The sequence below is a fragment of the Malus sylvestris genome, chromosome 11 (assembly GCF_916048215.2).
Source record: "Malus sylvestris chromosome 11, drMalSylv7.2, whole genome shotgun sequence".
NCBI classification, from domain to species: domain Eukaryota; kingdom Viridiplantae; phylum Streptophyta; class Magnoliopsida; order Rosales; family Rosaceae; genus Malus; species Malus sylvestris.
In genome coordinates, this window is record NC_062270.1 from 9,722,323 (window position 1) to 9,739,162 (window position 16,840).

General features: G+C 38.2%; 2 protein-coding genes across 3 annotated transcripts; both read right to left on the minus strand.

The window, feature by feature from the left end:
* Positions 1–684: 684 nt before the first annotated feature.
* On the minus strand, positions 685–1,967 carry LOC126588885 (uncharacterized). 2 transcript variants are annotated; one of them, XM_050254034.1, is made up of 2 exons: positions 1,003–1,967; positions 685–823 (listed from the first exon to the last, which is right to left on the minus strand). In XM_050254034.1, exons 1-2 carry the CDS (start codon positions 1,850–1,852, stop codon positions 783–785), a joined length of 891 nt encoding a protein of 296 aa, XP_050109991.1. In that variant the 5' UTR covers positions 1,853–1,967; the 3' UTR covers positions 685–782. The 2 variants fall into 2 exon arrangements, with proteins under 2 accessions (XP_050109991.1, XP_050109990.1); XM_050254033.1 differs by having other exon boundaries at positions 687–823; positions 997–1,967.
* Positions 1,968–4,700: 2,733 nt separating this feature from the next.
* Positions 4,701–9,123, minus strand: LOC126588883 (protein SOSEKI 5-like). Its single transcript, XM_050254030.1, has 4 exons — positions 8,762–9,123; positions 8,609–8,678; positions 7,649–8,512; positions 4,701–5,551 (listed from the first exon to the last, which is right to left on the minus strand). Exons 1-4 carry the CDS (start codon positions 8,985–8,987, stop codon positions 5,368–5,370), a joined length of 1,344 nt encoding a protein of 447 aa, XP_050109987.1. The 5' UTR covers positions 8,988–9,123; the 3' UTR covers positions 4,701–5,367.
* Between the last annotated feature and the right edge of the window lie 7,717 nt (positions 9,124–16,840).

Genomic DNA, 16,840 nt, shown 5'->3' on the forward strand with positions numbered 1-16,840 from the left:
GGTAACAAGCACAACCAAAAACCCTCAAGTGATCAAGTGTAGGTGGGGATTTATACAACACTTCAAATGGAGAGTGCATCTTCAACACGGAGGTAGGTAGTCTATTAACAAGATATGTACTTGTGGCACATGCATGAAACCAAAACTTAGATGAAAGAGAGGCTTTTTGAAGTAATGTAACAGCAGTTTCAACAAGATGCCTATTTTTCCTTTCGGCTAAACCATTTTGCTCAGGAGTGTATGGACAAGATTTTTGATGGACAATGCCTTTGGTGGTGAGAAAGTTTTGAAATCGAGTACTAACATATTCCCCTCCCCCATCACTTTGCAAAACTTTGACAGTTGCAGAAAAATAATTTTGAATATAGGCATGAAACTGAACAAAAATCTCAAAGACAGCAGCTTTATTATTCATGGGAAAAATCCATGTATATCTGGTACATTCGTCAATAAACGACACATAATAGCTATACCCTTCTATAGACTTGGTAGGAGATGGACCCCATACATCCGTGTGAATGACCTCAAGTGGAACAAAAGATTTGGAAGCCATTACAGGAAAAGGTAACTTGGTGAACTTGCCTTGGAGACAAGCAGTACAAGTTTGAGATGGGGAATTACAAGAGGAAGTAATAGCTGACTTACTAAGAGCTACTTGTAGAACAGAATTGGTGGGATGACCCAATCGACAATGCCAAAGAGAATCATTTATTTTCTGTCCAAGAAAAGCTGCAGGATTAGTCTTTGGTGGTTTGAGAAGTGGAAGAGGATAGACAGCTTGGTTACTCAGTCCTTGATAGAGAACCTTGTTGGTGACCTTGTCCTGTATACACACAGAAAACTCATCAACAATACACCTACAATTGTTGTCTTTGCATAATTGATACATAGACAGTAAGTGTTGTGACAATTGTGGAACATGTAACACAGAATTTAACTCGAGTGTATGAGAAGGAGTGTATAAGCAAGCTTGACCAATATGAGAAATTTGTAAACCTTCACCATTAGCACCAGTCACAGTTTCTGATGAAGCATATGGAGTAGCAGCTTGCAGATTTGACAAATCAGATGTCATATGATTAGTTGCTCCCGAATCCAGCAACCAATACTCATGTGTGGGGGTGGATGGTGAGACATTAGTGCGTGCAGTAAAAGCAGCCTGCGAATTATTGAGAGGAGACATCATTCCATTAGGATACTGTGATGAAGACATCATAGTAGGATGCTGCACGGGAGATGAAAATGAAGGTGAAGAGTGAGGATGGGGCTGCAACTGTGAAGAATTCTGAGAATATGAATGCTGCGGAAACATCATAGGAGATGAGGAGAAAGTAGACATAGGCAAAGATCCAGTATTGTTCCTGTCAAAGCAAGTGGCAGCTGTGTGCCCTTTTCTGTGGCAGATTTGGCAGCCATTCTGAAAGCAGTTCAAAGCTACATGGCCCTTTTTATCACATATTTGACAAATCAGCAGTGGTTGAAAAGATTGTCCCGAAGCCATTTGAGATCCAGAATTCTGAAACTGAGACTGTGACGGAAGAGAGGGTTGAGCAAAGTGTTGATGTCCAGAAGGTTGTTGAAAACCAGTGTTAAACCTTTTCCCTTTACCCTTGTTTCGATAGTTAGTCCCCCTGAAATTGTTGTAAGTTCCAGAACCAGTCTGAGAAACAAAAGCAACATGACCATTGGGAAATGGCAATTGTTGAAACTGAGCCATTGGTGAAAATGAAGAACCACCAGTATATGGACCAGTATGAGAACCCAGATCAAAGTTTCCAGTATACGGACGAGAATTGGAAGATCCACCAGTTTCATAAGTTGTGTTGGAAGCATTAGCAAACATAGCTGCCATTAAATGTGGTTGTTTAAGACCTTCTTCCAAAGTAGACTCCTCTGCCTTCAATTGAGACCGAAGTTCCTTCAAGGAGACCAAACTTTCTCTGCCCCGAATCACAGACTTAATGGTATTGTAGTCTGTAGGTAATCCTCTTAAAGCCACAATCACAATATCTTCATCAGAAATCACAACACCAGCAATAGCTAACTGATCTCTACATTCTTTAATCCTCTGCAAGTAAGCATCAATCGATTCTGACCCCTTCTTAATGTTCTGCAGATCAATCTTCAGTTGAACAATACTAGTGCGAGACATATGAGCAAATCTTTCTTTCAAATGATTCCACATCTCACTGGAGCTTCGACATCCAATAACACAAGATAAAGCAGCAGTAGATAGTGTGGCAGTTATCAAGGTCATAAGAGCTTTATCATGAATTTGCCAAACTTGATAGGCATCAGTCAGTGGAGAATTATGTACAATCGACTCATCATCAGACTCCAACTCAGTATATTTCTGAGGACAAGGAATGGTGCCATCAAGAAATCCCATAATTCCATTCCCTTCTAGTAACAAAGAAATCTGGAAATTCCAAGTAACAAAATTGGAATCATCCAATTTCACAGTCACCGTGTTTCCAACACTAGGTATAAGCGACGAAATTGGAGATTGAGTGAGGGCTAATTGTGCAGCCGTAACCATAATGCAAGAACAAGAATCAATAGATCAAGAAATCAACAGAGAAACACCTCAAGAAGCACTCAGCAAGAAATACCACAAAGCAATAATTGTGATAGACAAAATCTTGCAAATATCAATACGGAGAAATCGAAAGAAAACACCTCAAGATGATCACGACGGCAGCTGCAAAGATCAACGAACAAATCAACCGTTGACGACTACAGAAGACACAACCAACAAGAAGAAACTCCACCGACGTAGAGCACCAGACTACACGAATCACGGCACGGCAGTAGCTGCACAGAACGACGAACAGATCAACAGTCTCTAATGGCAGAACAAACAACCGACAAGAAGAAATGCCACCGACTTAGGGTTTGAGAAATCAACACTTCTCTGAAATTGCGAACAACCAGCAAGGATCCGATGTCGGTCACCGGAACAACCACGACCACGACGACTACGACTACGACGACGACGACGACGACGAGCGGAAGCACAGGAATCGTTAATCACAGGTGTTAACCATGGCAGGCGAAGATACCATGATAACGCTGATAACAAACTATGAAGAAGAACTTATGAAGAACTCAAGAAAGCTTTCGACGAGAGAGAATGTAGAGAGAGAAACTGTATTATCATTATATCCAACTATTACATCATACATCCTTATAAATACAATGACACATAACTGACTTCTAGAGTTCCCAATACAATTGTGACACCTGGCAATGTAAAACAATACTAATCTTTTATCCTAACAGAGATTCTTAGTTATTTTCGGTTCTATGTAATGTCAGAAATAAGAAACAATGGGATATACAACCGAATACATAGCACAATATTTCGCGTGTTTGATCAGAACGTTTCTTGGTGCTTACATTGTGCTTGTATTGGATAGTGAGTGTCGTTTTGCTCCAGCAGATGAAGCCTACACATTAGGTACAGCTTCCTAGAGTACCAGTCTAAAATGCACACGGATAAAAATTTGAGAGAAACAATACCGAAGGAGGGAAGAGTCAAACTTAAGACCTTGGGTGCAAGAATTAGTGCTCCTGTCCCTTGGCCTACAAACGCCCTTTGTGATAAGGATGATAGTTAGTGTTTCCTCTTATATCAAATGTCTAAACTTGTGCAAGGTTTTATGGAACAACTAACTAGCTCTTAGCCTAGTTACAAGTGTCTGAAATCCCTTGTTGATCAAATGTGAAAAAGAAAATAAAAGATTTTAGTGAAGTTGGCTACGGAAGTATCTGCATGCAAGTTCGGATCTCTTTTCGTGATAATTTAGATAAATTAATGTAATTATTCTATCGTTCATAAAAAAATGGCAATTGAATTAGAATGGAAGCAAGAAAAATAATAGCTTTGATTTTGTTGATAAAGCCCAAAAAGTGCATTTGGACTGATGATTTACTTTCAACTTGGGGAAGCCAGAAATAAAAGAGCCCAAACCATTAACGGGAGAAGTGGAACAAGAGAAAGAGAGAGGAGTGGGCTAGTATTATGTATTGATCCATATATTGAATAAACGATATTAGTTACACTAAGAGAAAGATGATGGATTTAGTCTCACGATGAGCTAACAATAATGTGGTTCAAAATCGCCTTTGGCGAGAATCAAACCTAAGACCTCTCACTTACAAGTGAAGATGAATATCACTAGACCGTAGTACTAAATGATAATCTCAGCAATTATTAAAATATTGACATTCATGACGACTATTTTAAAATGGCAATAATAATTTTTAAGAAAAGACCGAATATTAAGTAAAAATGTTAGAGAGCCATACATTTCATGCGAGCGACTAAGTAGATATATTCTTTTTGTTTGTGGAGAAAAGTTCTCCTAGTAAACTACCAATAAATGTATGGTCACTCATATTTAAATTTGATATTAAGGATTGAAACTAAAACACTAAGAACGCATGTATCTATTCCTCACCCTTGATGTCAAAATCAAAAGCCGATGCCAATAAACATTGGTCACTGACCAAGAGAACAAGACTGTTTTTTATACTATATTAACGTCGTTACAAAATGTGGAGGATCACAATTGTCATGTCTTTTCAAAGTAAGAAATAGTCATATCATTCGCTCATAGCAATCATAAACCATTATCTGCACTGAAAAAGAAATGAAAAAAAAAAACAAAGGAAAAAAAGGAAAGAAAAGAGGTACATTCTTGATGAACACAAGCATGGACAATTGGAAATTATGATGTCATATCTCTAATACCATATATAGAAGCACCTCTACTTTTCTACATCATTCCTACACTCAAAACCCTCAATTGCCTACTACATAAAGAACCACAAGCGAATTCCCCATGTCTTTCTTTCTTGGAGGAGGAAACATTAACCATTTACCTCTCCAATCTCCAAAACACGGCTCACGTGGGTGGTCGAAAACGATGCGTTTTGGATGCCTAGGACATTATTCTTTCTATTACCCATGTCCCAAGGTCAAAAACTCAAAACAAGGGCATAGACTTTAGCAAATATTCACATAAATCAAGGCACAAACTTCGGTCCCCCATAGAAACCAAGACGCAGCTTCAACTCTTCTAGCTTTCGTAAGATTCCCACGCCCCATGCTTTGTTTCCTCGTCGAAGCTTACGCTCATTGTGCCGTGAAATGCAATGTGCTACCTAAAACGCTGCCGCCGCCGCCGCGGCGGCGTATTTTGCCTATGCTTCTCGTTATCATTCATTCCGCTATTTTTCAAATTTTAGGGTCTCAATGTCCCCCCATATACTTTACTTCTGGTTGTGTTAACCACTTTCTATCTGCTAAAAAGATGTGTGCATGACATGTATAGACGACTGGCCGTAACACAGCTCCGCAGCTTATTGATGAACCTCGAGTCGTTTGCTCCCTCCTACATGACCGTTACTACTAGTACAACTACCATCACTACAAGAGGCGATGTGGTTGATCTCTCTCTTGGTGGGTATTCCTTTGGGTTTCCTGGGAATGCACTTTGCTCGCACTCCACCTTTCTCAGTTTCCTCCAATTGCAGCTGCGCACTCCTGCAATTCCGTGCATATTTTAAATCAATTAATCAAAATTACTACATAAAAAAAATTGATTAATCAATAAAATTGCCAAGAAAACCATTTTTTTATCAATAAAATTAAACAAAAATTAATTTGGTTCTCGAGTTGGTATGAAAGAGATGTTCACGTGACGATTTGACGGATTTGAATTCCATTTCTGTCTGCACTCAATATTTATAGAATTAAATCCTAAACTTGCAACTGTAATCTGCAAAGATCACAACTGCAGGGGCCCACATTATCAAGATAACAAGCTTAATTAAGGTCACAAAAATCCTACGATGCTCCAGCATATGACGTACACCAATGGAGAATTAGCACTAAAAAGTTATATCGTACATTATGCCCCGATCCATACTAAAGAGTACATATCCTTTTCGGATCTAAAAAAATGAAGTCCAAGGATCAAATTTGATTCAACGGTTACAAATATGAATCTTCTAAAGTTATAATAATCGTAATCGTTAATCAAATTTCAACGATCCGAATCATTTGATCCTTAGGCTCCTCCGTCTGTTTAGATCCGGAGAGGATCTATACTCCATACTAAAAACTAGAAATGGCATTCAACAGGAAAGTGAGTACGCAGGCAGAGCCAGCTGGCGACGTCTCAATTAACCGTACGAATATTTATTAAAAAACGAAAGCAGACCAAACGGGCTATCAGAGAATCAAAAACTTTCTAACTCGAATCTCCGGAAAGCCAGGGAAATAAGGAGGAGGATTGTCTGCCCTCCAAGTTTCGGTGCCCTTCCATGCCCTCCTGTTTTGTGTGGTCACGGTTAAGTCACGTTAATATTTTATATTATTTTTTTATAAAGATAATAAAACAAAAATGAATAATAATATAAAATATTAACGTGGTTTAACCGTGACCACACAATCAGGAGGGCATGAGAGGGCACGGGAACTTGGAGGGCAGACAATCCTCCTCCGGGAAATAAACCTTCATGATGCAATAAACTTGCTTAAAGAGGATAAGCATTTGCAAGGTGAAACTTCAAATCAGCTTTTTACCTACCTTACATCACCTGCCACTGCAGATGCTTCTAAGTTAAAATGTGTGCCTACTTTTACATAAACATTCATAAAATTATTAAAAAAACGTTGAAATTTTACCACAAAATTAAGAGACTTGCTAAAAGAGTGCTAGGATGATCTTGCGGATCCTCTTTGTGAGAATTCTGATATCTTTCAATTACATTTGTTACATTATGCAGTCAAAATCATTGTAAATTTTTTTATTTAAAATTGAATACAAATAATTCCCGACAAAAACTGACCGTACGATATACGATAAACAGATATAATGAAGGATTCTTGAGATCCTCACAAAAAGATCCGGCGAAGTTCCTCTCTCGAAAGAGTATAAACATTTTCAAGGTGAAACTTCAAATTAACTTTTTACCACATTAAGTTAAAATGTGGGCCTTTTAGCAAATGATGGTGCAAGTTAAAACGTAGGCCCCGTTCGACCTTTTACCTACCACTGCAGATGCTTCTAAGTTAGTGTGTGCCTACTTTTACCAACAACCTTCATAAAATCTAAAAATTAAAAATTCACTGCAAATAATCCTAAGTTAGAAAGTTATAAAGTCAACAATGAAATGAAAATTTAGACCCGAATTATAGCTACATTTTTAAGTTTATAATAATTACAAACAAAAATTGACATAAAAGCACCGACATATCCTTAAAAGTATTAATACACCAAGTAGTCACTTGCAATTATTAGCTATGCTTGTAATAAGAAAAAATTATGAGTTCGCAATTATTAGCTATGCTTGTAATAAGAAAAAATTATGAGTTCAAAATCGATAGATCGACTAAGGATAGATTGGAAGTTAGATCTATCCAGTTTCGATCTATCCAGTTTGAACTCATAATATCAAAGTACATTAGTACTCTTATATCAATTTTTTGTTGTAAAAAAAAAGATAACTATAATTCTATTTAAGGTTTAAATTTTAATTATTTTTTCAAATTTTCTAAATTAAAAAACAACTATTTTAAAATGTTAATAACAATTCCGATAAAGTCCTACAAAATTAAATGCATAAGCAAACGTACCTATCTGCGTTGTAAGAAGAAGACCTCTTTAAAGATGGAACCGCCTCTTTCTTGGTCTCAATTAAGCTCCCGCTAAAATACTCCTTATCTTCCAATTTTACCCCCGCTAAATTCGAAATCACGCTCTCCGTCCCGACCTGATTTCCCGTCAAGCCACGTGGTAGCCTAGGCTTGTAATGCCCAATCAGCGAGAACCCCTGCTCCCTCACCGCCGTGGATCCGCAGTCCCTGAACGAGATCGAGCCGCACGATAACAATTGCATCAGGACCGTTGACGCTTTCATCTTCCCAGTTGGACAGATCTCAGCCGTCTGGTTCACTGCCTCCTCGTTCGCCCCGTTCGTGCAGAGCACCAGCCGCCCATCCGCCTTCATCAGCGACTCGAGCGTTTCGGGGCTCGAATCAGACGGCGGAGGCGACATCTCGCCCCTGCTCAGCTCCGTACTCTGACTCTGAATCTGAATCACCTCGCGCTGACTTTGACCTTGACCTTTTTCCTCGTGCTCGTCTCGAACAACACGACGTCGGTGCCGGTTTTCGTCGGTCTGAGTCGACGCGTCGGCGGCCGCTTTCCTGGCGGACTCGCCGACTGACTCGGTCTTGTACACCTTGTACTCGTTCAAATCGATCGAACTCCACGACTGGTTTCGCTGGCGTGAAATCACCGGAGATTCGAAATCTTCGGCGGACTTCAGCGCCTCTGGTGGCGGTCTCAGAGACCTCGACGACGCCGTCTCGAGAGCCATATGGTTCAGCGGCGGGTCAAGAAGCTCCGACCCCTTGAGCACGTACTCGTGGCCGTGCGACGGGTGTATCAAATCGTCCTCCGTCAAATCGTGCCACACGAAGCCGGTTTTGTAGCTCCTGAAATTTCAATTCCAAAGAAGTCAAGCAAGCAATCAGACCGTTGAAAAAAATCACTAATTAGATCAGACGGTATCTGAGAAAGCTCGCTCTTACCGTTTGGAAGACCAGGAGTACATCAAAGCCATGCCCTTGCCACGTAGCAAGTTCAACCGGTTAATAACATCTGAGGAGCGAAACGTACAAATTAAGTTTCTGTGATTTGGGCCTGTTTGGTTGCCGAGAAAGTGGAGAGAAATAAAATCTTACCTTTGAGAAAGAGGCCACGGGGAGAGGAGAGAGGGACTTCCATGAAGTGAGGGTGCTCGAGCTGGCCGTTCCTGGAGAGGTAGTAAACGACAGGGACTTTTCGGGGAGTGATGGGGAGACTGGGACCGGTCTGGGCAGAACTAATCCGGTCCGGACTGGTTTCCGAGTCGCGCCATTTGCTGGGGATTTGGAGGTGGGAGGGCCGGCCTCTGGAAGCGACAGCCATGGCTGATGGCTCTGTAGAAACAAAGAGTTTGGAGTCAGAGAAAAGAGCAGTTTGGTTACCGAGAAAATTGTGTGGAGGTGGGGGGGGGGAGAAAAAATGCGGGAAAATGACTGGTGGGAGAGAATTTAGGAGAGGAATGGAATACGAGGGGAGAATAATAATATATATGGAGGGGAATTAGGGGATGTGTGAATAGCAAATTGAAGATTTTGGAGGGTACAAATGTATTCAAAATGGGGATGCGGCAGACAAACGCTACCAAACAAATGCCGTTTCAGATTTCAGAACCTTGGCAACACCTGCACTCTCTCACTGTAAATTATTAATTTTTAAATAAAGTAGATTCTCTTCCTTCCTTTTTTTTCCTCTTCTCATATTTAAACGGTCACGGTTAAGTCATATTAATATTTTATATTAATTTTTTATAACAAGAAAAAGATAAAATAAGAAAATGCGAGAAAAGATGATGGAATGAAATGAAAAAAGTAAGGGGAGAAAACCCTAGACCTTTTAAAATTCTTGACAAAATAAAAATTTTACTTTTTTAATTCTTAGATCCAAAGAGCAATCAAAAACCTACCAGTTTATAGACTTGTCTGGAAAGTGTTATGAAACGTACGAAATTGTTTTTCGGGAAAATATTTTTGAAATTAATTTTTAATAAAAATGTAACTTTTTTTAATACATCATTATTTTTATATTAAGAAAAACAAAACTTTGAATTCGTCATCTACGATATTTGAACATAAAACCTCTCATTTCTAAGTGAAAAAAAAAAAATCACCAGACCTTAAAATTGAGTGGCAGTAAAAATGCAACTTAATTTTGAATCAAGTGTGTATTTTAAAAAAATGATAACGACTTGCTCACTTGGCATTGTTGAAAGTGTGTATGATTTGTTTGAGGTGCTCCTAGTTTCATTCATGATGTCCTTGTTTAGAGTTTTATTGATCGAGTGTCAAGTTTCATACCCAGCAGTTCATCAAATCGTATTAATTAATATTCTTGATTTTTTTTTATTAATATTCACGATTTTTATCTTATTGTCGAAGTTTTATGAGAAAATATTAGTACCTTATATCAAGTTACATTGCAGACTTTTTCACCCACTTATGGCTTGTTTACGTAACCGTAATCAAAATAGGAGGAATTAGATTGAGAAATAGTTGGAATAAGGAAGGGTCAAAATTGGATTCCTATTAAAGATGTTAACTTAAATGTTTTGGAATCGGAGTAGGAATGAAATTGAGTTCATATAAGTTGTTTATTAGTTCACCTGAATCGGAATATAAATCAATATAATTACTAAAATGCCCTTTAGTTCTTCATTTTTATTTTTATTTTTATTTCATCTCTATTTATTTTTAATCACATTTTCATTAGTTATTTTAAAATGTCCTCATCCACCTCCTCAGCACCGCCATGGTAGTTCCTGCTTTTAACTCCAATCCTCCAACACCACTCTCCTAGATCATCTTCCAGTTCTCACCCTCAGAAGAAAATACTATTTTAAGAACCTAGCCAAATTCATCTTCCCAGTTCCCACCCCGCAAAAAAAAATAACATTTTAAGACCTTAGCCTATGCATCTTCCCAGTTCCCACCTTGCATAAAATATTCCGAACAACAATTGGAGCCAAAGACCAGAAGAGCGTCAACATCGCCAACAACACAAGCAATTTGGCCTCGAACTTCGAGGTCCCGATTGTCAAACCAACGTCACACGAGGATGAGCCAGCTGTGTCGACAGTGTCGAAGCGTCTGCCGAATCATCTGTGAAGACTCTTGATAAGAGGGCATAATTGGAAATAAGAAATACATTCCCGATTCCTTCACCATCCCGAAATCCAAATATCTCATCCATGGAAGGAGTCAAATTCCTCCAATTTAAGGAATTGAATTCCATTTTTTGTGTGGGTCCCACACACTATTGATTCCTCTAAATCGTAGTAAACACAAGAGTTATCCGTAATAGGAATTGGATTCCTTATTTTCATTTCAATTATGGGTGCGTAAACAGGCCTTTAATGCATCATCAAATTAGCATATAATTGACAAATCCTAACTTTAAAAAATCTCAATCAATCCTAATAATTTCAAATAACAATGATGAACCAACTTTATGCAATTCCCCAATAATATTTTCTTGAATAAGAAGAATAATACTAGGCTTTTTAAAGGATAAGTCAGATGTTTTTACTTAAAATTGTTTGCTGTTGATTCATAGAATTTTGTATTCGTGATCAGAATTTTTTATAGATTGACTAAACGATATTAGTTTTGATTTATTTGATTGTAGAAGAGTCGTTCATAATCTAAAAAGTTTATCATAAACACCAAATTTTATAATTCAAATACAAATTTGTTTTAAGTAGGCGAGCATTGTTGAATTAAAAATCCATTGCAATTAGATACTTTCTAAATAAAAAAACTCTCTCACAAAATTCAAACCCACTAGATGGGTTGACCAATATATCCCTTGTTTGTTTAATTGTTGTTTACCACTTTGGTCTTGACTCTGGGGCCACCTAACTTTGACTAGAAACCTTAATTACTTTTCAACACCCTTTCCGCAATTTTGAAAAGTATCTAGAAACAAAGTGGACCCCAAGCTGACGTGGCCTCACCTCCTTAACTCAATTCGTTGACTAATATTCCAATTTTCAATTTTTTTTTTTTTTAATTTCCCATCACATCACATAGAATGCGATGAATACCCATAAATCATAGAGCTGAGAGAGATTGGACAGCTCTGATTTGAGTTTTTCAGAACACGTGGACGGACCAGATCAAATGAGGCTGTATCAGAAAACGTACAGACGATCTGGGAGCGGATATGCAGTGAAGTATTTTAGGTGGTACAAGGATAGTCTGCCCTTCACTTCTGGTGTCCTTTTCGTGCCCTTCTGTTTTTTATGGTCACGGTTAAGTCACGTCAATATTTTATATAATTTTTTGTATAGATATAATAAGATAAAAATAAATAATAATATAAAATGTTTGTGACCACACAAACAAAATGGCACGGAAAGAGCATCAGAAGTGAAGGGCAGAGAATCCTTGTGTGCTGTCTTGTAGTTATTGTCATCCTCCTTCCCCTGATCTTCTCAGGTATATAGACGTCGTCGCTTCTGGTGTACGTTTGAGAGTAGGGAAGTCATGTGGGCCCCAGCCTCTCTGCAAGCCTAATTAATCTCGGGGCCCGTTTTATTTTGTGGGTCAAAAACGTGGGTTTGGATTGCGAATTAAACCGGGTCGTTAAAGTCCAAGATATCGGCGAAACGGTCCAGGGTTCAGACTACATATTTTCCAAAGGGGTTTGACGACTGTTCGCACGTGCGGATGCACATGCGCTCATGTTTCACATTGCATTCACAGCTGAATGTGAACTTCGTTGTCTTGTCTCCACCGACACGAACACACTTCCATAGATGAATATAAATAAATAGAACGAATTAGATGTTGCATGGAGCTCTTTCATTGATTACAAAAATAAATGAAATATCTTTATGAGTTTTTTCGGTCTCTGAAAAATGTATTGTCGTGCAAAAATAACCAGCTGATTTTGGTTTTTTGTTTTTTAAGAATTAGTCAAGTTCACTACAATTGCGTGTACAATTGCGTGTTTCTTCTGCTTTTCAAGTTTGAATTTTATTTTTCGTAATTTATATAAATTTTAATGTAGAACGTTGCTTAAATCAAAAAACAAAAAACAAAATTGAGTTTTAGATGTTGAAATCTTGAAACATGCGTGGCAATGCTAGCTAACGTAGATACGCTTCTCCTTGTGCATTTGGGTACCGTTTGGTACGTATACGGGACGGGACGAAACGAGATGGAATGAAACCTTATGTTTGGTACACGTAGGATGAAACGGGACAATTGTTCCGTTTTGCGTTTGGTAAAAGCATGACGACAGTGAACCAATAGATTAAATGACTAATTTACCCTTGTTCCACCTGTTGTTTGGTACAATGTTTATGCGTGGAACGAAATGGTACTGTTTTTTTTTTTTTTTTTTTTTTAACTTGTTCATATTCAATTTAAAGGTATGATTCAATGATAAAACAAAGTGAAGCATTAGTTTTTTTAATAAATAATCATCGGTTCAAAACTACATCGAAAGCACCAATCCAAAATCTAAGTAGATCTCATAAATCTAATTAAATATTTCTATGTAGATTTAAAATATTTAATAATAAAAAATAAATTTTATTTTTATATAATTAAAACTTAAAAATTAAAAATTAAAAAGAAGAAGATGAACTGTTCCCTACGCCGTCTTCTTCCCCATCACTTGTTTTGAAAAGACTTTCAATCTTTATTTTGTTGCCCTAGCAAACCCCCATCAAAACAAAAGTTTCCCAAAATCTCTATCTCACTAAGATTTTCAAACCCAACAACAAATAAGCAAAGATCTTTTTGTCCTGCAGATTGAGATTTTGTTTTCTAGGTATATGGCATAGAAATGTTGTAAATCGAAGACTCCAAGTTAGAAATCCGATCAAAAAATTTGTGAAAATAATTTACAATTTCTAATAGAATTCCAATCCAAGATCATGAGCTGGTGGTGGGCTGGAGCTGTTGGCGCTGCCAAGGCAATCACAACCACAACTCCTCCTGCATCGATCCCTTCCAACTAATTATTTATTTTTTTCCTAATTAACGTTTTTAATTCCAATTTTTGCAGACAAAATTCGATGAAGAGGAACCGCTGCAAACTCCCCATAGCGTGGGTCTGTGGTGAGGGAGCATTGAGGTCGAGGAAGATGTAGCTGGGTTTGTGATGGAGGAGGAGGAGGCTACATGAGAGAGGGAGGGTAGAAGAAAGGGAGGCTATGGGAAAGAGAGGGAGGGTATATAGTAGAATTAATGAAAAAGAGGAGGGGTATTGTTGTCCAAAAAATTATAATTTTGTGTTTCATGGGCGTGGAACGAGTCGTTCCAAGGGGAAGGTGGAATGAAAAAGTAACCAAATTTCGTTCCGCAGGATAGCGCATTCCATTATTTTTAGCGCACCAAACGTGGGACGAAACATCTCGTTCCACTGTGTTCCGTCCCATCCCACCTATCAAAGATGGAATCATTCTTTTCGCAGCTAGAGTTTTCTTTTCCACTTAGGAGAACTTGCATATCTTCGTGGCTTTCAGGAATGGACGTTCTCTTCTTGCTGCACGTAAAGAAATTAATAGGTGTCCGCACGACAACGATGATGGGAACAATTGGGGACCTAACTAGGTGCACAACCATTTGACTAGTGTGGTATCATGTGCAGTACGAGTAACAAGTTCAATCCATCGTGCAACACTCTTGTCCATGGTGGGGTACAAAATGGGCTCAAGTGCCTTGACATTGTAGCAATAATATCTATTGTTGAGCACTTGGCCAACTCATACTTATTGTGTGTTTAACGTCCATCTTTATCTTTTTTTTTTTGTTATTTTAATTGTATCTATAGGGTCAATTACGCAGGGATGAAACTAGAAATAACATTCATGAGGAGCACAACTAAGCAATGGCGGATGCAAGTTCTTGTGGACTTTCAAAAAGATTGTGTGTTGCCAATTTTTTTTTTGTTTCAATTTTAAGTGAGGCATTTTGTCAAGCGCTTGACCAATCCATACCCATTATGTGCTTAGCGTAATGCAAATATTTATGCAGTTGCTTTGGAAAATTTTAGTTAACCAGTACTGTTTCATTTGGATGGGAAGAAAACTGCAGGAGTTCCGACTGTGATTCTTAAAATCTCTTATTTCACAACCACGAGAAGATTTTACCCTTTCAAGCTCTTTCTGTAACTAATGTGTAACAAATCCTGATCATTAGGCCATCTCAGACGTGTTGATATCGAGGACGATGAATGAATCATTTCTTTGGAGACTATGCAGGACAGGCTATACGGTCGCTCAAGTTCCCTGCAAATCTTTCTTAAAAGATCATTTGGAATCTCTTAGATGATGTGGTAATTGAAGTCAGATGCCACCAGTTGATTACTTTACGACCAAGAAACAAACACTTACATAAATAATAAACCAGAAAAAGAAAGAAGAAGATTTCTAACAAAATCCGCTTCCATTTTGTTAACGGCAATAGACCTGTTCGAGATCAGTATACTGCGGTATATTTGCTGCTAACCGATTTTCCATTGCGATGCTTCAAATGGAGAGTAGAAAGAATTTTCCATTTTCTGGACAAAAAGAGAAGGAAAATATCCAATGAGGCATCGAGTAGCAGCACAAGGGACACAAGTGACTGGTCTCCAACCACTGAACAATGCAATCTCTGTGATAAAATGTAAGTATGGCAAGTGAATGACTTCAACACCAGGCTCAAACAGCTTCGTACAAATAACACTTTCTCCCGAAGCTTCCGAGCTATCAAGTCTTACTCTCTCCAAACCATCAATGGATGATTTAGTTGCAGGACTAGGCTTGATCTCATACATTTCCATGGATTCTCTCGTAACCTTTTCAATGACATCAATAGGATTGCCAATATCGCATCAGTCGGATTGCCAGTATTTCTGCGCATTCGCAAGTAACCTCCACTATTTCGACAACAACTGGCAGCATGGATAGGGTTGATTCAACGTACTTTTCCAACAATGACTGGCTGCTCATCTACTTGGACATGCATTCCAGAAAGAATTTTGCGATTACCAAAGTACCACTTTCGGATAATAGCATTTTGTAGAGCGTAAAATGGACTGGAAGTGCGTCAATTAAAGGCTGAGACTGCCGGGTGATCTTGGGTTTGCTTATCTTCCACACATCGGTTTTCTGCTGCACATCGCTAAGATCATGTAGGTGACTTATCATGCCTGAACAAAGCTCATCAATGGGGGATGCTAATTGAGAATCTGAAGTATTCAACAATTTGTAAATATCTGCAGGGTTCATGAGGTGTTTGCGTGCATATACATAACACTAATATATAACCCTAATTTCCACTAAATCAAGTTGGACTGAAGTTTTCTAGACATATTCAGCAATCATAAGATGCTTAGTCACTCATACAAATATTCCTTAATTCGTATCACTCAGCAATCGTGACATGCTCGATTGAATGACCACAACGATAACAATGGTTACTAATACGGAAACCTGTTGATTCAAACTTAATTGAATGCTAAATAAAACCCTAAACTAACACCTTAACTTATAACAATTTAAAGAAAATTCGACGATATGAGTGAATTTATTAATAAACAAAAATGATACACTTAGTCTCAATGTCTCTATTAGAGAGATGATACTTAGGCCCAGTCCTTCATGATTGGAATTCTTGGTTCCAATATTCGTCTCATGGTAGTATGAGAATTTGCTTGGGATAACTTATGAAATTGTTCAAATTGTTTTCTAACAACTGAAGATACTTCTGAGTACGTGTAAAAGGAAAACTTAAGTGTCTCCAAGCTATAGAAATGCTTTCTGAAAAAGCACATTTTCTTAGAAGCACTTAAAACTTTATATATGTTTCTACTAAAACCACTATTAAATTTTTGAATTAAGTACCTAAAATCCTCCCACCTTTTATTGTCATTCCAAATTAGTTTCAACCTTTCAAACATTCCAAGCAAGTATCTAATCTATTAAGAATGTCACATCCGTTAAGCCTCAATCATATTTACGTTAAATTAACTAGGGCTCACTTTGTCTCTAACATCAACAAAAGGTCATGGAAACATGGCCTTCACCAAATGACGGTCATCACCACCCCCTTTTGGCCATCACCTCCAAATATAGCGTACAACCACAAACTCCACCCTACATTTGAAGCCGCCAACATTGAGAAGAAGTTCATGGAGGTTGCTAAATTAGTATGAACTGTCATGATACGGCCACCACCATCTTC

What these genes read in the sequence shown, in the direction of transcription:
- LOC126588885 (XM_050254033.1), bottom strand. Translation starts at nt 1,852, where the DNA reads ATGGCAGCTATGTTTGCTAATGCTTCCAACACAACTTATGAAACTGGT. An exon ending in GACTGGTGCTAATGGTGAAG is followed by an intron (nt 824 to 996) that starts GTTTACAAATTT and finishes GTGTGTATACAG; the next exon opens with GACAAGGTCACCAACAAGGT.
- LOC126588883 (XM_050254030.1), bottom strand. Translation starts at nt 8,987, where the DNA reads ATGGCTGTCGCTTCCAGAGGCCGGCCCTCCCACCTCCAAATCCCCAGC. An exon ending in CCGTGGCCTCTTTCTCAAAG is followed by an intron (nt 8,679 to 8,761) that starts GTAAGATTTTAT and finishes TTCGCTCCTCAG; the next exon opens with ATGTTATTAACCGGTTGAAC. An exon ending in TCTTCTTACAACGCAGATAG is followed by an intron (nt 5,552 to 7,648) that starts GTACGTTTGCTT and finishes ACGGAATTGCAG; the next exon opens with GAGTGCGCAGCTGCAATTGG.